Source organism: Lytechinus pictus, chromosome 10 (genome assembly GCF_037042905.1).
Source record: "Lytechinus pictus isolate F3 Inbred chromosome 10, Lp3.0, whole genome shotgun sequence".
In the NCBI taxonomy this organism is placed as follows: domain Eukaryota; kingdom Metazoa; phylum Echinodermata; class Echinoidea; order Temnopleuroida; family Toxopneustidae; genus Lytechinus; species Lytechinus pictus.
The window spans coordinates 1,628,532-1,650,145 of record NC_087254.1 but is presented as its reverse complement, the minus strand read 5'-3'; the positions used below and the strand labels follow the sequence as shown (position 1 = coordinate 1,650,145).

Below are 21,614 nucleotides of genomic sequence, written 5' to 3'. Positions count from 1 at the left end.
CCATGCTTTGCAATTTCACATTATTATTTCTGTTCTGATATATTCATTTGTAATTTCTGTTCTAATGTATTCATTTGCAATTTGTGTTCCAAATGTAATGTACATGTACTCTGATCTTTTACACCATTCTACACACTTATGTTTGTGTATCAAGAGCAACAAAACAATTTTTTTCAACAAATACAATTTGAATTTAATCAAATTGAAACTTCATTAAGTAAACAGTATTAGCATTGTGAGTAATGAGAATCTACAAGATTCTGAACAACATAATTTGTAGGTCAGATGTGAAGTTCTTACCACATAATCTCTTCCTCGACATAGGATCTCAGATGATACTCCACTAATGGGGCTACAAGTATCCTTGGGGTACAACACCTCACTGTTAACAACAAAAGATAAACAGTCAATCAGAATGTAACATGGTAGAAATATACCTGCTTTATCTCAGTCAATTACTAGCACATCAATGATGTGGAGCTCATCCGGCATCTCGCAACAAAATTTAACACAATTTTAATTTCAGCCAAGATGACACTGTAGTGAATTATATTGGTGACATAAATTGAGGATATAGAATTGAAATTGATGAAGAAATGACATAGAAGCATTTTTTGTGATCTATGAAATAAATTTCATACAAGTTAAGCATAAATAATTTTCTCGTCAAAATTTCTTAACTTGGTGAACCTCATGTAGCTCTCAGATGGAACAAAATCAATCAACAAATAAATAAGTATTTTTTGTGAGTTTTGAAAATATATGAATAAATTAGCATATTTAATGAGTTTCAAAATTCTGTGTTGAAATTTTGTATCACCACCTCGAGCCATCATATAAAGCAAACAAAATTGAAATTGATCAACAAATGAAGAAATTTTTTTTTTGTGTGTGATTTATGAATGTTGCATAAATTAGCATAAATAATTTTCTAGACAAAATTTCAAAATTTTGTGTACAAGTTTGGTAAACCTTATGCAGCTCTACCAGATTGAAGAAAAAAAAAAAAATTGGTCAACAAATAAAGAAGAGGGATTTTCTGTGATTTATAAATAAATTTCGCACAAATTAGCATAAATAATTTTCTACTGAAAATTTCCAAATTCTGTGTAGAAGTTTGGTGAACCTCATGAAGTTCTACCAGATGGAAGAAAAAAAAAATCAAAATCGGTCTACATTTAAAGAAGTATTTAATGTGAATTTTTAAAAATGTGCATAAAATAGCATATTTAATGAGTTTCAAAATTCTGTGTAGAAGTTTTGAATCCCCCACCTAATGCTATCATATAAAGCAACCAGAATTGAAATCAGACTTGAAATGATGAAGAAGAAGCATTTTGAAATTCAGTCAACAAATCAAGAAGAGGCATTTTCTGTGATGTATGAATTTCGCATAAATTTGCATAAATAATTTTCTACTCCAAATTTAAAAATTCTGTGTAGAAATTTGGTGAACCTTATGGTGCTCTACCAGATGCAAGAAAAAAAAATCAAAATCGGTGCACAAATAAAGAAGCAGCATTTTTTGTGAATTTTGAAAAATGCGCATAAATTAGCATATTTAATGAAATTTCAAAATTCTGTGTAGAAGTTTTGAATCCCCCACCTAGTGCTATCATATAAAGCAAACAGAATTTAAATCGGACTAGAAATAGCGAAGAAGAAGCATTTTGAAATTGTGGACGGACGACAGATGCCACGCCACGGCATATAAAGCTCATCTGGCCATTCGGGCCAGATGAGCTAAAAATATGACAAAAAACAATGACTATCATCTACAAACCAGCAACCCTGACAAAATAACTATCTTTATAAACCAGTAACCCTGACACAATGACTATAATCTACAAACCAAAAAACTTAACCTTATGTTAAGATTTTGATGTTGATTCCCCCAACATGGTCTAAGTTCATTGACCCTGAATGACCTTTGACATTGGGCATGTGACCTTAAACTCAGGCAGGATGTTCAGTAATACTTGATTAAACTTATGTCAGTTTCACGAACTAGGTCCATATAATTCCTAATTTATGATGTCATTTCAAAAACTTAACCTTCGTTTAAGATTTGGTGTTGACGCCGCCGCCTTCGGAAAAGCGGCGCCTATAGTCTCACTCTGCTATGCAGGTGAGACAAAAAAACCAATATCCGTATTACAGTGCATGTCAAATTTCACTTTCACAAAGTCAACTTCCCATTCAGTGGAAACAGTCAATTGTTAATCCTGTTCATAAGTCTTGGTAATCCCTCTGATTATCGTAACTTCTGCCCGGTTGTAATCACCTCAATTATTTGATTGATCAATAGTATCCCATGCCGATTCATATGACTTGCTTTCTCCCTAATAACATGGTTTCACTCCCTAAAGTCATGTGTTACACAACTACTTAACATCACCCATGACTGGTTTACATCCCTGGATCCACTCCTTTAATCCATTGTTTTTTATTTTAGCAAGGCATTTCGTCCAATGCCGCATAGTCTTATCCTAAATCAATTATCCTAAACCTACAATATCCATAGTAATGTGTGGAAATGGATTAAATCTTTTGTTTGTTTGAGAGAGCAAACTGTTCAGTTATGGGGATCATGAGCTGGCTGGTCAGAAGTGACTTCAGGAATACCTCAGGAAGTGTATTAGGCAAAGGTTGTTCAATCTGTTCGTTAACGACATCACTCGGGTAGTACAATCTCAATGCACTAATATCGCATAATCCGTAACGAGTCAGATAAACTCCAAGTACTCCAAGCTGAAATTTCATATATTAACTGGTGCGATTAAACAAAAAAGCAACTCAATGCTACAAAAAATTGAAGTCCTTAGGATTGCCCATAGTAAGAGAAAATGTCGGAAACACAGCGTATACAAAATGATAATAAAATAGAACAAATACATTCTATCAAGTACCTTGGGTGTCACCCTGAATTCTAGTGTGACATGGGATGACCAGATTGATAATGTAATCAAAAGGGCAAATAGAATGTTCGGTCTAATATCAAGCTTACTGTAGGTGAGGGCCGTGTCACAGCAGGCATCATTTTGTTTGTACAAATCACTTGTGTTGCCAATCCTGGAATACGGGGTTCCATCATGGTATGTTTATACAAGGAAACATACTGAAGTCCTTGAACAAGTACAGCCAAGGGCAACGTGAGTTAATTTGAAACAAAGGCAACAAGAAATGCCTTATCCACAACACTTACAAACCCTTACTTGGTTTACTCTGGAATCCAGAAGGAGATATCTCAATGCATTTGTCATTAAAGATCTTTATAACATTGTATCCTGTGAAGCGGTAAGGACATTGTAACGGTAAGATTATACCAGAGTGAACGCACAATCTTTTTCCAACACATGAAAGCTAGAACCGAACATTTGCACAAAACTGCAATACATGGATTTCAAATTATTTGTTATGTGTTATTGTTTAATTGATCTCATTATATATGATCCAATATATATATTTCTGAATTTATAATTGTTTAATGTTTATTATTGTTAATGCTTGACGTAATGATGTGGGGGAAGGATTGTGGGGGTTTGCTTGAAGTGATAAAGTCACATGTTTGACCACTTTTTTTTTACTGGTTTGCAGCAACACTTGCTCTAAATATCTTCATTTTCTTATTTTGACCTGAATGGAGTAGGGGAGGTTTTGGGGAGGAAGACCTGCAGGTTATGGTTATTGAGTTAACCTTTTCAATACCCAGGCAGCCTCTCAAACTCTTAGCCATGTCATATTTTCTTTTTCATGCAACATTGTAATTGTTCTTTTCATTGACTTGCCTGTAACTCTGTATTCTATATGAATTGAAATGCCAAATAAAAAAGTAATAATAATAATTAATCTTTTTATGAAAATGGGACATAAGGAAAGAAAGATGATGAGAAATGTATGACTGCTTTTCTTGAATGGTTCAAGAAGAAGGGACAAGTAAAAAAAACCTGATTAACCTCTTAACGACCCAGCAACCTTGAACCAGCAATGCCACCATCTGAAGAGCTCGTAAGACAGACACCTGGTCATAACTACCCGGTAAGATACTCATCAACTGCGAGAAACGAATTACTTTGGCTGAAAGAAAAACAAAAGCAATTCCACATTGGTATATAAAGAGGTGTATCTTATAGCTGTTTGAAAGTTTACGAAAAATTCTCGAAAACAATTTGAACACAACATGCACAAAAAAAGATGCTCAATTGTATCTACAGATATGCTTAATGCTTTAGATTTAATGAAATTATATTCATTGCACATTTATGGATTGCTTATAGCTTTAGATTTAATTTAAATTGTATTCATTGCACATATAAATGGATATATAAATATTTGAATGGTTTATTAGTAAAAATCAAGACATCTTTGCAGCTAAGGCCGAATTGGGATGTATTTTAGAGTAATAATGACACAAAAATTGTTCATACAATAATACAGATAACTGCAAATTAAATAAAACAAATATAATATGGTACTGAAATTACTTGTAATCGTGGAAATTGGAATGAAATATCAACTGGAAAGTAAATTGGGTGTCTGGAAAATAACTAGTGGGAATACTATTGTAGTATATTAAATTACATGTATGTCTCAATAAAAATGTAAATATTCAACAGTTTAACAGAAAAATTTAACAATTGTGTAAAAGATATTGTTCAATGATGATAAACAAAACAAGAGTGTCGCTAAGGCGAGCGCATAATACGCCCGTCTGAAACGCGGAAAATGGAGCTATTGGTCAAGCAAGAAAAGTGGAAGATGGCGACTTCACCTGACCTGACCTAAAAATCAATACAATCTATGCTAGTATCATACACACTAAATTCTATGAGCCTAGGTTAAGTTCAACTAAAGTTATCGCGTTTAGGACTTCAGAAGGGTAAGATGAAAACATGTTACTGTGATCTTGACCTTTTAACCTCACAATCAATAGGCTTCCTGAGATCCATTCTAATATCATGCACACCAAATTATATGAGCCTAGGTTAAGTTAAACTGAAGTTATTGCATTAACAAGGACTGCAGAAGGGTAAGATGAAAACATGTCACTGTGACCTTGACCTTGGACTTTTTGACCTCAAAATCATTAGGCTTTCTGGGATCCATGCTAGTATCATACAAACCAAATTATATGAGCCTAGGTTAAGTTAAACTGAAGTTATTGCGTTTACAAGGAAAAGTTAATGGACGGACGTTACGACAGACAGATGGATGGACACCGAGCGTGATGCCATAATGCGTCCCATCTAGACGGGCGTTTAAAAAGTGATCCTATGGTTACAGGAGTAGGTAACAGCAGGCATTTTGTGCAATTATAAGACCACCTTGGATTTTCGCACATAATGGAAAACTGAACAACCTTGTTACTTGCCCTATATTTGCCAAATTCATTTCTCACAGGTGAACCATGGATATAAAGTATGACCGTTTTTAAGTGATGGGAGTTACACGCCACCCTCTTGGATTTTCATGCAAAATGGACAATTGCATATCTTTATGAGCAGTCCAAAAGTATTATAAGATCCTTATAGTACAGGCACCAAAATAATGTCTCTCAGACGGATATGAAATAAAATATGTTATTTTTTAAGTAACAGCAGCCATTTTAGACTCCATTTTGGAAGCCATCTTGGATTTTAGGACAAACTTGACCACTGACTGTCCTTGTAACTTGTCCCAATGTACTACTTGACCCTTTAAAACCATTGAATAGAATCAAAATTAAAGACATTAAAGTAAGTAACAGATGAATTGTGGATATTTAGGCTTTGGCAGCCAATTTTGGTTGCCATCTTGGATTTTCAGGTACCCCAGACCTTCATTTTTGAGGAGCGCGATCGCGCCGGCGCTCCTACCGCGCTCCTTGAAAAAAATAAGGAGAGCAAAAAATCGCGCTCCTAAAAAAAAAAAAAAAAATGAAAAAAAAATTGCTAAAATTTGACATTTCACATCTTTAAATCCATGAAATGGTCTTCTTTTTTCCATAATTCCTTGAAATTACTTTGATTTAGTTGAAAACTATCAGAAAAATGAAGAATATTCATCTCTTTCCCGACTCTGATTTTAATTTAAACTATTAATATTGCAGTCCCATGTAGTCCCATATGTAGATTTTCATGGCAACACCATGGAAGTCTACATGTGGGACTACAATATTTACCGAGGTAAGTTAAAATCAGAGTCGGGAAAGAGGTGAATATTCTTCATTTTTCTGATAGTTTTCAACTAAATCAAAGTAATTTCAAGGAATTATGGAAAAAAGAAGGCCATTTCATGGATTTAAAGATGTAAAATGTGAAATTTTTTCAATTTTTTTTTCAATTTTTTTCCCCAATTTTTTATATTTTTTAGCAGTAGCGCATACGACATCTTGTAAACGTATTGACGTGACCCAGGCCTAGTTTCACCACAGATTAATTAATAGCTAACACAGCTATTGCATATATACAATGTTAAGAAAAATCTACAATTTATCATACATGGATTGTATTGAATTGATTTGAGCTCCTCACGGAGAGCGATTCTGAGTAGCTCAATTGAGCTCCTCAAAAAAATAAGGAGAGCGATTTATTGAGCTCCACGAAATTATAAACGTGAAGGACTGGTACCCTGGTCTGCTTATGTTCACTCTTACCTGTATCATTAGATGTTCTTACCCCTTTAAACCATGAAATATGCACCGACTTTGGATGTCTAATGTGGATAGTGAGTGAGTTATGTCCATTTTCTGTGAATGGTGGCCATTTTGGATGCCATCCTGGATTACAGTAAACCCTCAAGGACCTTGAGTATGTTATTCTAGACATATTCCTGGACCTATCCTGAAAAAATATCAGCTTGTTACCTAAAATTTCCTTTCTTAAGCCCATTTTGGCCTAATGCTCTTGGCCTTAAGTGTTGAAAATTATATTACTCTTACAGCTATACACATACCAATACCCCACCACACATTTGGATTTCTTATTTTTTATCTTAGAAAAACAGAGTGCCCCTCTTTTTGGTTGATAAAAAATCTTAAGAACGGGGGTAACTCCTGGAAAAAAAGGAGTAGCTGGCAAGCCTGCTAGAATCCCTCAAGGTCAGAACTGAGCCGACTCACTGGAGCGCCTAGCCAGTAACCGCCTGCCAATAATTACAAGGGCAACTTGCAGTTTTTATGTCGCCCCCGTACACATATTCTTGGACAATTTCGGGGCGCTCTGAGGCATTTCCGGGGCGATTTCGCCCGCCACCCTGTGTAATTTTTTCCCTTATCCGGAACTGCACTCCACCCATACTACAAGTATTTGCAAATGTTACATCATCAACATATTCCCATCGTGCCACATTTGTTGATGTTTGGAGTGCACCATTTATCATTTCTAGGAACACAAGTGGACCGAGGCATGTCTCTTGCAGAACACCTGCATTATTTTGCTGACCGTGAGGTACAGTTTGCCTTAATAACGAGTTACATGCTGGTAACCACTTAGAAAACTAGAGATCCAGGGAATCAGTGATGGAATGCAATGCAGCCTGTAAATTCTTAGATATTGATCTACAGACTTGCTTCTTGTTTTAGATTTAATTCTAATTATATTCATTGCACATACTGTACACACAGACTTGCTTATTGCTCTCACCATTTCTGAGGAGAGCCCTCACTTGATCTGGTAATGACATTGTCTTGAGTTGTGACATAGATAGAATGTTGACAGGCATGTTTGGTTTGGTAAGGGCATCCTCTTCCATCTCAGGAATTAAAGATGATAAATATTCTCTGAAACAGTTTTAAAAATAAATTGAGGAAAAGGCATTCATAATCTAATTTAATTTTCATCCATTATCAGCATATAGGGAAACTGTATCTGCTGAGAACTTACAAAAAAAATATCTTAATATTTCATCACAATTTCTTTTATAGCTTAACTACTAGTTTTCCTAAAATATCTAACCGAATGATTTTAATTTTGTCATATTTCATGTAACAGCACCCCCAACCTCCATCACTGAATAAAAATAAATGGATCAAAGTGGACTTACTTGGGTGACATGGTAAGATAACAGCCCCCATCCAGGTGAAAGGAATCTAGTTAAATGAGCTTACTTGGGTGACATGGTAAGATAACAGCCCCCACCCAGGTGAAAGGAATCTAGTTAAATAAGCTTACTTGGGTGACATGGTAAGATAACAGCCCCCACCCAGGTAAAAGGAATCTAGTTAAATAAGCTAACTTGGGTGACATGGTAAGATAACAGCCCCCACACAGGTGTAAGGAATGTAGTTAAATAAGCTTACTTGGGTGACATGGTAAGATAACAGCCCCCACCCAGGTGAAAGGAATGTAGTTAAATAAGCTTACTTGGGTGACATGGTAAGATAACAGCCCCCACCCAGGTGAAAGGAATCTAGTTAAATAAGCTTACTTGGGTGACACGGTAAGATAACAACCCCCACCAAGGTGAAAGGAATCTAGTTAAATGAGCTTACTTGGGTGACATGGTAAGATAACAGCCCCCACCAAGGTGAAAGGAATGTAGTTAAATAAGCTTACTTGGGTGACACGGTAAGATAACAACCCCCACCCAGGTGAAAGGAATCTAGTTAAATGAGCTTACTTGGGTGACATGGTAAGATAACAGCCCCCACCCAGGTGAAAGGAATCTAGTTAAATGAGCTTACTTGGGTGGCATGATAAGATAACAGCCCCCACCAAGGTGAAAGGAATGTAGTTAAATGAGCTTACTTGGGTGACATGGTAAGATAACAACCCCCACCCAGGTGAAAGGAATCTAGTTAAATAAGCTTACTTGGGTGACATGGTAAGATAACAGCCCCCACCCAGGTGAAAGGAATCTAGTTAAATGAGCTTACTTGGGAGGCATGGTAAGATAACAGCCCCCACCAAGGTGAAAGGAATCTAGTTAAATGAGCTTACTTGGGTGACATGGTAAGATAACAGCCCCCACCAAGGTGAAAGGAATCTAGTTAAATAAGCTTACTTGGGTGACATGGTAAGATAACAGCCCCCACCCAGGTGAGTGGAATCTAGTTAAATGAGCTTACTTGGGTGGCATGGTAAGATAACAACCCCCACCCAGGTGAGTGGAATCTAGTTAAATGAGCTTACTTGGGTGACATGGTAAGATAACAACCCCCACCAAGGTGAAAGGAATCTAGTTAAATGAGCTTACTTGGGTGACATGGTAAGATAACAACCCCCACCAAGGTGAAAGGAATCTAGTTAAATGAGCTTACTTGGGTGACATGGTAAGATAACAGCCCCCACCAAGGTGAAAGGAATCTAGTTAAATAAGCTTACTTGGGTGACATGGTAAGATAACAGCCCCCACCCAAGTGAGTGGAATCTAGTTAAATGAGCTTACTTGGGTGGCATGATAAGATAACAACCCCCACCCAGGTGAAAGGAATCTAGTTAAATGAGCTTACTTGGGTGACATGGTAAGATAACAACCCCCACCCAGGTGAAAGGAATCTAGTTAAATGAGCTTACTTGGGTGACATGATAAGATAACAACCCCCACCCAGCTGAAAGGAATCTAGTTAAATGAGCTTACTTGGGTGACACGGTAAGATAACAGCCCCCACCCAGGTGAAAGGAATCTAGTTAAATGAGCTTACTTGGGTGACATGATAAGATAACAGCCCCCACCCAGGTGAAAGGAATCTAGTTAAATGAGCTTACTTGGGTGACATGGTAAGATAACAACCCCCACCCAGCTGAAAGGAATCTAGTTAAATGAGCTTACTTGGGTGACATGGTAAGATAACAGCCCCCACCGAGGGGAAAGGAATGTAGTTAAATGAGCTTACTTGGGTGACACGGTAAGATAACAGCCCCCACCCAGGTAAAACGAATGTAGTTAAATGAGCTTACTTGGGTGACACGGTAAGATAACAGCCCCCACCCAGGTGAAAGGAATGTAGTTAAATGAGCTTACTTGGGTGACACGGTAAGATAACAGCCCCCACCCAGGTGAAAGGAATGTAGTTAAATGAGCTTACTTGGGTGACACGGTAAGATAACAGCCCCCACCAAGGTGAAAGGAATGTAGTTAAATAAGCTTACTTGGGTGACACGGTAAGATAACAACCCCCACCCAGGTAAAAGGAATCTATAGTTAAATGAGCTTACTTGGGTGACACGGTAAGATAACAGCCCCCACCCAGGTGAAAGGAATGTAGTTAAATGAGCTTACTTGGGTGACACGGTAAGATAACAGCCCCCACCAAGGTGAAAGGAATGTAGTTAAATAAGCTTACTTGGGTGACACGGTAAGATAACAACCCCCACCCAGGTAAAAGGAATCTATAGTTAAATGAGCTTACTTGGGAGGAATCTATAGTTAAATGAGCTTACTTGGGAGGCATGGTAAGATAACAGCCCCCACCCAGGTGAAAGGAATGTAGTTAAATGAGCTTACTTGGGTGACATGGTAAGATAACAACCCCCACCCAGGTGAAAGGAATGTAGTTAAATGAGCTTACTTGGGTGACACGGTAAGATAACAACCCCCACCCAGGTGAAAGGAATGTAGTTAAATAAGCTTACTTGGGTGACACGGTAAGATAACAACCCCCACCCAGGTGAAAGGAATGTAGTTAAATGAGCTTACTTGGGTGACACGGTAAGATAACAACCCCCACCCAGGTGAAAGAAATGTAGTTAAATGAGCTTACTTGGGTGACATGGTAAGATAACAGCCCCCACCCAGGTGAAAGGAATCTATAGTAAAATGAGCTTACTTGGGAGGCATGGTAAGATAACAGCCCCCACCAAGGTGAAAGGAATGTAGTTAAATGAGCTTACTTGGGTGACACGGTAAGATAACAACCCCCACCCAGGTGAAAGGAATGTAGTTAAATGAGCTTACTTGGGTGACATGGTAAGATAACAGCCCCCACCCAGGTGAAAGGAATCTATAGTTAAATGAGCTTACTTGGGAGGCATGGTAAGATAACAGCCCCCACCAAGGTGAAAGGAATGTAGTTAAATGAGCTTACTTGGGTGACACAGTAATATAACAACCCCCACCCATGTGAAAGGAATGTAGTTAAATAAGCTTACTTGGGTGACATGGTAAGATAACAGCCCCCACCCAGGTGAAAGGAATCTATAGTTAAATGAGCTTACTTGGGAGGCATGGTAAGATAACAGCCCCCACCAAGGTGAAAGGAATGTAGTTAAATGAGCTTACTTGGGTGACACGGTAAGATAACAACCCCCACCCAGGTGAAAGGAATGTAGTTAAATAAGCTTACTTGGGTGACATGGTAAGATAACAGCCCCCACCCAGGTGAAAGGAATCTAGTTAAATAAGCTTACTTGGGAGGCATGGTAAGATAACAGCCCCCACCCAGGTGAAAGGAATCTAGTTAAATAAGCTTACTTGGGAGGCATGGAAAGATAACAGCCCCCACCCAGGTGAAAGGAATGTAGTTAAATGAGCTTACTTGGGTGGCATGGTAAGATAACAACCCCCACCCAGGTGAAAGGAATGTATATACATGAGCTTACTTGGGAGGCATGGTAAGATAACAGCCCCCACCCAGGTGAAAGGAATGTATATACATGAGCTTACTTGGGTGACATGGTAAGATAACAGCCCCCACCCAGGTGAAAGGAATGTATATACATGAGCTTACTTGGGTGACATGGTAAGATAACAGCCCCCACCCAGGTAAAAGGAATGTAGTTAAATAAGCTTACTTGGGTGACATGGTAAGATAACAGCCCCCACCGAGGTAAAAGGAATCTAGTTAAATGAGCTTACTTGGGTGACACGGTAAGATAACAGCCCCCACCCAGGTGAAAGGAATCTAGTTAAATGAGCTTACTTGGGTGACACGGTAAGATAACAACCCCCACCCAGGTAAAAGGAATCTAGTTAAATAAGCTTACTTGGGTGACATGGTAAGATAACAGCCCCCACCCAGGTAAAAGGAATCTAGTTAAATGAGCTTACTTGGGTGACACGGTAAGATAACAGCCCCCACCCAGGTGAAAGGAATCTAGTTAAATGAGCTTACTTGGGTGACACGGTAAGATAACAACCCCCACCCAGGTAAAAGGAATCTAGTTAAATGAGCTTACTTGGGTGACACGGTAAGATAACAGCCCCCACCCAGGTGAAAGGAATCTAGTTAAATGAGCTTACTTGGGAGGCATGGTAAGATAACAGCCCCCACCCAGGTAAAAGGAATCTAGTTAAATGAGCTTACTTGGGTGACACGGTAAGATAACAGCCCCCACCCAGGTGAAAGGAATCTAGTTAAATAAGCTTACTTGGGAGGCATGGTAAGATAACAGCCCCCACCCAGGTGAAAGGAATCTAGTTAAATGAGCTTACTTGGGTGACACGGTAAGATAACAGCCCCCACCCAGGTGAAAGGAATCTAGTTAAATGAGCTTACTTGGGTGACACGGTAAGATAACAACCCCCACCCAGGTAAAAGGAATCTAGTTAAATGAGCTTACTTGGGTGACACGGTAAGATAACAGCCCCCACCCAGGTGAAAGGAATCTAGTTAAATGAGCTTACTTGGGTGACACGGTAAGATAACAGCCCCCACCCAGGTAAAAGGAATCTAGTTAAATAAGCTTACTTGGGTGACATGGTAAGATAACAGCCCCCACCCAGGTGAAAGGAATCTAGTTAAATGAGCTTACTTGGGTGGCATGATAAGATAACAGCCCCCACCCAGGTGAAAGGAATCTAGTTAAATGAGCTTACTTGGGTGACATGGTAAGATAACAGCCCCCACCAAGGTGAAAGGAATGTAGTTAAATGAGCTTACTTGGGTGACATGGTAAGATAACAGCCCCCACCCAGGTGAAAGGAATCTAGTTAAATGAGCTTACTTGGGTGACACGTTAAGATAACAGTCCCCACCCAGGTGAAAGGAATCTAGTTAAATGAGCTTACTTGGGTGACATGGTAAGATAACAACCCCCACCCAGGTGAGTGGAATCTAGTTAAATGAGCTTACTTGGGTGACATGGTAAGATAACAGCCCCCACCCAGGTGAGTGGAATCTAGTTAAATGAGCTTACTTGGGTGACATGGTAAGATAACAGCCCCCACCAAGGTGAAAGGAATCTAGTTAAATGAGCTTACTTGGGTGACATGGTAAGATAACAGTCCCCACCCAGGTGAAAGGAATCTAGTTAAATGAGCTTACTTGGGTGACACGTTAAGATAACAGTCCCCACCCAGGTGAAAGGAATCTAGTTAAATGAGCTTACTTGGGTGACATGGTAAGATAACAACCCCCACCCAGGTGAGTGGAATCTAGTTAAATGAGCTTACTTGGGTGACATGGTAAGATAACAGCCCCCACCAAGGTGAAAGGAATCTAGTTAAATGAGCTTACTTGGGTGACATGGTAAGATAACAGTCCCCACGCAGGTGAAAGGAATCTAGTTAAATGAGCTTACTTGGGTGACACGTTAAGATAACAGTCCCCACCCAGGTGAAAGGAATCTAGTTAAATGAGCTTACTTGGGTGACATGGTAAGATAACAACCCCCACCCAGGTGAGTGGAATCTAGTTAAATGAGCTTACTTGGGTGACATGGTAAGATAACAGCCCCCACCCAGGTGAAAGGAATCTAGTTAAATGAGCTTACTTGGGTGACATGGTAAGATAACAGCCCCCACCCAGGTGAAATGAATCTAGTTAAATAAGCTTACTTGGGTGACATGGTAAGATAACAGCCCCCACCCAGGTGAAAGGAATGTATATACATGAGCTTACTTGGGTGACATGGTAAGATAACAGCCCCCACCCAGGTAAAAGGAATCTAGTTAAATAAGCTTACTTGGGTGACATGGTAAGATAACAACCCCCACCCAGGTGAGTGGAATCTAGTTAAATGAGCTTACTTGGGTGGCATGGTAAGATAACAACCCCCACCCAGGTGAGTGGAATGTATATACATGAGCTTACTTGGGAGGCAGTGACAGTTGATTGATCTCACTATCCATGGCCTGGCAATACAGATGATCCCTTTCTCTCTCTGATCTGGAGTCCTTTAAAAAGATATTGATAACAATTTTCAGGAAACAGTGACAAGCCTGGTCAACGTCTAAGCATTGATATAAATCCATAATTTATAAAATGTTAACTCAGAGCAATGGCCAATATGAACAAACTTGACAAATTCCTCTTTTTTTTCTTCTTTACTACACATAGATTTGTTGTTTTTATCAGTCAGCCTTACCGTGTGCACTGAAATATCTATATAAAGTGCCCTAAAAATCATTTCTGTTACAAAGCTATTTAGAAGGGCTCTGTTCCATGAAATATGTTCCCATTATCAAAATGGAATCGTACAATAACATAACCTAAATTAGGTCCATATACTTTCTAAGTTATGCTGTCATTTCAAAGACTTAACCTTTAGTTTAGATTTGGTGTTGACGCCACCGCCGCAAAAGCGACGCCTATAGTCTCACTCTGCTATGCAGGTGAGACAAAAAAAATTCTAGTCAAAATTTCGAAATTCTGTGTACAGGTTTGGTGAACCTGAGGCTCTACCAGATGGAAGAAAAAAAAAATCATAATCGGTTAACAAATAAAGAAGAAGCATTTTATGTGAATCCTCATGAAGCTCTACCAAATGGAAGCAGAAATATCAAAATCAGTCAACAAAATAAATAAAGAAGCATTTTTTGTGAATTTTGAAAAATGCGCATAAATTAGCATATTTTATGAGATAAAATGAAATAATATAACTGTACATTATCTAGTGCTGTAGCTCGGATCACCTTCCGAACTGAATCCCGCCGGGTTCAGCTAGTTCGGTTCGGAAAATACGAACCGGGCTACACTGCCAAGCTCTCTCAACCCGGAAAATTAACCGGAATGCTTTACAACTTGTTTCCGTCATCGTGATAAAAATAAAAATCCATTTAATTGTTTAAACCTTGATCTATTCACCTGCAAAGTTAGAGGCAGACTCAAGCCAAGCCTTACCGCTCATTCATAACTTTAATAGGTAGTCCAGTCCGTCCATGCATGACGATTGGCCCTAAGTACCGTACTTAGCTATGTTTTTTTCAGCCCGATATAATCCAGCGTAAAGCAATCTTTGCGAGCCATGCACCCCTGCGCTGCCCGCCCTAGCCCTGCGCCTATTCTGTGTACATGTGGCTGTGCGGCTGTACTGTGCCGTTATCACAATGTGTGTGTATTACATGTATGTGTCCATGTAGTGTACAGTGCACGTTAAATGCGTGTGTATGGAGTCATGTGATTGATCACCTGGTCAGGAATGGTTTCAATCACTTGCTTGAATTTTTTGAACGAGGCCCCGGTTGTCATGTTTACATTAATTTTCTTGGTTTTGTGAGCTACATGTAACTGTCATCGGTGGTGGTCATAAAGAAGTCCGAATGAGAATTATGTTTCCTTCGAGATGATTGTGATGGCAAACAAATTACTTTTTTGTTTCCATGTTGTGCCCAAAACTACAACCCCCCCCCCCCCGTGTTACAATGGTATATTTACGGCGTCTGTTTATTTACAATTCAGCCACAGCAGTGTGATGTGATGTAACGTGATTCAGCTAGTTATTAATTTCGTTGATGAAGAGAAGAGAGAAGGAATGAATGAATTAATGAATGAATGAAGGAATGAAGGAAAAATTATTTGAAAATGACTGATATACAGTTTGGATGATAAAATCATTTAAAACCACTTTTCCTTTTAGTCTCCCACACGCTATGGTCTTGTATTAATTTCCCCAGACTCCAGCTATATAAAGTGTGATGGAGTGAAGTGAATGAAAGCAATGGATATTGAAATGATACGATTGCGAAGTTTTAAAATTGGTACAAGAATGTTTTGAAAAAAAACGGTAGAAAAAGAAAGGCCAGTCAAGATTTCAAAAGAAATAAATTTTATTCCATCTCATTTTATTTTGATATCGTGGACAATATTGCAACAAATAAATCTTACCTATACAAAAGAAATAGGAATACATGTTGAAAATTAATGGGATTTTCCAGAGCAAAAGATGAAAAGGAAGTATACAATATATTCCAATGCTTTTCCTCGTCTTAATTTTTTAAAAACTATATTTTAATCATTTTGTGAATGGTTTAGTTAATTGACTTCACTCATGATGAAAAATCCCCTTTCCAATTTTCTCATCACTATTAGTACCCCAAAAGCCAAAACCCATTTCTAATAAACGTTGGCTTCGTTCTACTGGAATTTCCATCGCCCTTGGTTATAATTTATTGACAAAACAATGTCTGGAGAGTATCTGGAATTAGGTCACCACGAAGAAGAACTTCGACAGCCAGGTATAATAAACAATGTGGTTTTGGCTTTCACACATTCCAAAGCATGTTGGTCTTTCATTCAAGACCATGTGCTTAAGGCCAGAGAGTGATTCCTGTTATTGACAGATGAATGAACCAATCAAAGCTCGCAAAGATTAAAGTTAACTGTTATTGGCTGGTTTGGGTGTGTTGGTGCGATTATATAGATGGGAGTGGTCGTATTTCTTGACTAATTTACGCGTTGTACTACTGGCCTAGCGCTCAACCAATGGCTGATTAACAGAGATGCGAGTCAACGTGAGCTCCTCGATTAACTGTTAAAGCGAGGGCCAGGGCGGGAGCGGAGGTGTGCAGCGGATGAGAAAAAAGTCTGAATTGCATGCCATCAAGTGCGAGTCGAGTACAGTGTTGAAAGTAGAGAGTTTGGTGATGGATTAATTATCAAGACAAAATATTGGCATGTGGCGGGGTAAACAAGATAAGATTTTCGAGCGTGTGTCCTCTTTTGAGGACAAGGTCAGAGGGGTGATGTCAGTCACAGTAGTTAGTCAAGTAGGTCAAAACATTTCATTTTTTTGCACAACGCACATCAAATTGAACTGGTCCGGGTTACCGGGCCAAACCGAGACGGACTTTGATTCTAATAAAATTTCCGAGCCGATTTCGGACCGAGTTGAAGGCTCCGAGCTACAGCACTAACATTATCCATAGATCAAAATGGAAGGTTGTAACCTTACATTGATAAGTTTTATGAAATAGGAAGTCTTGCAAGAATTGGTCAACAATAGTAGTTACCATTGATAGCATTTATCCAATCATTTAATTGTCAGCTATATAGCCCAGAACCAAAGTCAAGACTAAATCATTACGTACAGTTAAACTGACCCAGATTCAAATTGCTTCAATTATGCAATGATACCACACAAATAGTCTTTCACCCTATTTAATGAATATGTTCTCAATTAAATGCAAACATTCACAATTACTTTACTAGATCATCAACAAATTCCACAGATGGACCTTTTCAAATGGCAGACATACTCAATACGACATGCTGGCCCCACACTATGGAATACTTTAGACTTGTTAACATATGATATACAATTTAAAAACACTTTTAAAAGACAACATAAAAGGAAATTACTGAGCAAATATTGTTTTCTTTTAACGTGGTTTGTATTTTTTGTTTTGTTTGATTGTTCATCTATTTGTTTTTGTTTTTTAAATCCTTGTTATGTTTTGTTTTAACTTGAAGTTTGCTTTAAGTACGTTTGATTTATCCTTTTGTTTTAATGAAATGATTCTTAATCTTTATTTATTCTTTGGTACTTGGCGCATCCATACCATATACTGAATTTTATTTGAACGATTAATACATCTTCGGTATGCGCATTTTAACAAGCCTTTTAATGGCTTTTTTGTGCATGCTCCATTTCCATTCATTACTACATGTATAACATCTATATGTTTATAATTATGTGCTAACCATTATTTCATCATTACCACTATTTGTTCTGGTTATGTTCTGTTGATACTTTTGTTTTGTTGTGCATTTATATTTTTTTGTGTATACATTATATAGTTTTGTTTTCATTGTGTTCTTTTTAGTGAATTTAGAAATAAATACTTGTATTGAATTGAAAAGGGTCAACTTACATCAATAGCTCTATGATGGATGTGAATCCATTGTTCCTCGGCCATCTTTTTGGCATGATACTCATAGGAGGCAAGACGTCTGGCTTTGGCCTGGTCAGTTTCATGTCTGACCATCTGGACAGTGACCGGCTTGACCTCTTCTTCATCCTGAGAGTCTCCACCAGCTGACCAAAGAAATTGGAAGGATAAACTGAATGTGTTTTCATGGGGTATGCTAAAAAATTTAAAATGCCAATATCTCAGAGTTTGGAAGGTAAAATGTATTTATGACCAGTAGAGGTCCTGTAATGTACATGTAAGTGGAAAATGCATCATGGTCAAGTCATAACCATTACTTTTCCTGGTGGGTGTTTCATAAAGCTGTTCGTAAGTTAAGAGCGACTTTAAGAACGACTGGTGATCCTTTCTAGTGGTAAATGGTATATTCATTGGTGATGGTCTATCGCGTAAGAAAGGTTCACCAGTCGTTCTTAAAGTCGCTCTTATCTTACGAAAAGCTTTATGAAACGGCCCCCCCTGGCCTGACAATTTCTCAAGGCCACAAACTGACCTTTGCAGAAGAATTTCTCACTGGTTTGAGTTACATAATCTCACTGGTTCAAAGAAGTCTCTGTTACATGTATTTCAAATGGTTCTAACAAAGTATTGGATCAGTAAATAATAATCCACTTCCCATGAAAGCTTTAACCCATGGACTACCAAATTTTGTCAATCTATAGGCTGTACAAAAGAACTACTCAGTTAAGGGCAATTCCATAAAATATGTAAGTCCGACCCTCTTTATGTGGGACCTTCATGAAATTTTCTGTCTCTGATTTCTGGTTCTTATGACTGCTGTCAAATGACCATGACTTGGTCAGATTATGAAGTGAAGTAAAACTTAAGAAAAATGGGGGTTGGATGTACAAAACGGTTGATCATTTTATGGAATTGCTCTTAACAGGTTTGAAAGGTGGTTTCAATCCATGCATGTCATAAAAACATCATTATCATGAGATGCTAGTTGATTGAATACTATTTCCCAAGACATACAATATAGCATGCATCATGAGTGAGATTTGAAAAAAACTTATTAACTTTCTGTAGTTCTAACTGTGAGAATACTGTGGTGTTTAAATGAGGTTATAATCAAACAAACAGTGGTTAATAATGCACTGTTAATCAGAGAAACAAGAAAGAGAGATGTCACAATAAGGGCACACAACCTCGGTACATTACACACATTGTTTATACATAAAGAATGTGTGTATATACACCAGTGCAGATAATGAGGGAGATCCAATTATGAACAAGCACTTTTGGAAAAGGGCTCTGCATTTCATTTTTTTGGTACTAGTTTTACCACAAGTTATCCATATTAATTTCAATAAATAGAGGGTTAATTTCAAAATGCTGAAGGGTATAGTTTGCCACAGCCACAAGCATGAATCTACGGCAAATGCACCAAGCATTATTGACATCAGGTGTAATATGGCTGGTCAAATAGTCCAGTCATTTTAGCCCAGCATAAATTCTGTTGCAATTTGTTCCAAGTGAAAAGGTAAAATGACTGGACTAGAAGGGGAAGAGGGGCAACCAAGAGAGATATGGAAGAAACAAGTGGTGGATAGTATTTAGGAAGGTTTGGTTGAGATGCACAGAATATGGTAAGTTGGAGAATATTTAGGATGGTTGGATTGTTCAGAGAGAATGATAAACAGAATAAAGTGAAGGGATGAAGTGCAGGAAGAATCCACCCACCCCCTTATTCGGGAACTAAACCAGATTAAAAACCTGGATTCCTACTACTATCTTTGGTGTATATGGATATAACAAGCATATATTATAAGACAAAGTGATCATGACTTACCATCAACCTCCATCTTTTCTTGCTTGACCTTACTATCAGCCTTGTCAAGATATCCAAAGCTTGGTTTCAGTTGAACAATACTATGAAGTGGTGTCAAGTGGAGCTCACCTATACAAGGAATAACATGGTTTCTTTATTTAATATTTCATTCATGAAGTACTTTCCAGAGCATCTCTCCTTGGACTGGGGAGGTCGCATACTGTACGTATACAGTTACCATTACTATTCCCAGAAATTGAGGCAGTTAATTTTCAATATTCATCGAAGCTGTTCTCCAAGTAAACTGTCCTTTAAGAGTAATCCTCAAGCGGTTTCTTCCAAGGGAGTCATGATTTGGAGAATAATCATATGAGTTCCAGCACCCACACTTGTCTCCCTGAGCAACAACTCAGGAATGTCATCTCTTCTTTTTTTTTTTTGCTGCATGATTGTGTTATTGATAGATAAGAGTATTTTTTTTTAGTTAGTTATGTTTGTATTTTGGATAATTGTTGATTTTTTGCCTTGCTTCCCTGGGGTCACCTTACCATTCTTTTTTGTCTATTGTATTTTCCCTTGATTTTGTTGTCAGCAACCTGTTTGTAGTTTATTGTATTTGATGGTTAATAATTGAATTTAATTCAAAAGTAGCACAGAATACAAGAACAGTGGCGTAACTACGGGGGGGGGGGGGGGGGGGGGGGGGGCATGTGCCCCCCAATCGGCCGACCAAAAAAAACGCGATAAAGAGAAAAAGGGGGAGAAAGGAAGAGAAACGTAGTTGGAAAGATGAAAATGTTATTCATTATAATGTCATATTATATCTTAATTATGTTATGTTACATTACAAATTTTTTTTATCATAACTTTATAAAACATAATTTGCTCAGGGCCTACATGTACATGTAAGTCTTCATTGTTCTTGGTGCTCGCATTGTAGTGCTGTAGCCGAACCGCCGAACCGAACGGTAGTTCGCCGAACATGGCACTTCCGAACCGAACAGAACCGAACCGAACACTAAGACTTGGTTCGGAAGTTCGGCAAAAAAAAAAAAACGGCTTTCAGCTAATAAATTTATAAGTTTACACCCTTTCTAATCATTATATTTGCGCATTCTCTATTTAATCTTCTTTGCAATTGTATGTTGGAAGTATGCGCTTATTTTGCGGTTACTAGATTTTGTTTTCATTTTCATGTTGACATTGTGGTTTTTACGGCCCTGATTAAGAAAGGAGATCCGATGAATGATGTTGCGCGAGCTTGCGCTATAATCATTTTACTGGCTTTCATCATCTCTCGCTCTGTGGCCGAATCGCCAAAACTGTATGAGTGTTCATTGGTTAAATCTAATTATCTAAAATATTGTTGTTTTTAGGTGGCGAACAAGATTCTTGTTTGAAAATCTTTAAAGTATTTTGAATGAACGAGCTCAATAAACTGAAAGTGAAAGATGAAGTACCATTAATATCACGAATTACGATACGATGTGATTAAGATCGTAACTCGTGTATTGTTGCGGCGGAGAATAAAGATCTGATTGAGGTGATTGACATTATTATTGAGGTGTCGGCTCGCTACTGTCTAGTTTTCATGATTTTAGAGAGAAGTAAAGAGTTTTGAAAACGAGAGATCCAGTGAAAGTGGGAAATAAAGTGAGTGACTGTTAGAGATGGAAAGGAGAGACGCAAAACAAATAATATAGAAATGAGATGAGGTGAAGTTATCTTTTTTATTATTAACAATCAGATGAAAATAAAAATCAAACACTCATGAATGATTACGGTATAGCGTATAGCAAGTTCCCCTTCCCCTCGTTGACAAGTTGAATGAAGATAA

At 38.1% G+C, this 21,614-nt stretch overlaps 1 protein-coding gene across 1 annotated transcript in view; it reads right to left on the bottom strand.

Annotated features, from left to right (window-relative positions):
* LOC129268939 (DNA-directed RNA polymerase III subunit RPC5-like) overlaps positions 1–21,614 on the bottom strand; it is a 52,440-nt gene that overhangs the window by 16,929 nt on the left and 13,897 nt on the right. Inside the window, exons 5-10 of the mRNA XM_064105109.1 lie at positions 19,799–19,906; positions 17,950–18,113; positions 13,952–14,034; positions 7,623–7,759; positions 3,957–4,077; positions 301–382 (exon numbers count right to left, since the gene is read on the bottom strand). Of these exons, the coding sequence (XP_063961179.1) occupies positions 301–382; positions 3,957–4,077; positions 7,623–7,759; positions 13,952–14,034; positions 17,950–18,113; positions 19,799–19,906 (695 nt within the window). The remainder of the gene's footprint in view (positions 1–300; positions 383–3,956; positions 4,078–7,622; positions 7,760–13,951; positions 14,035–17,949; positions 18,114–19,798; positions 19,907–21,614) is intronic.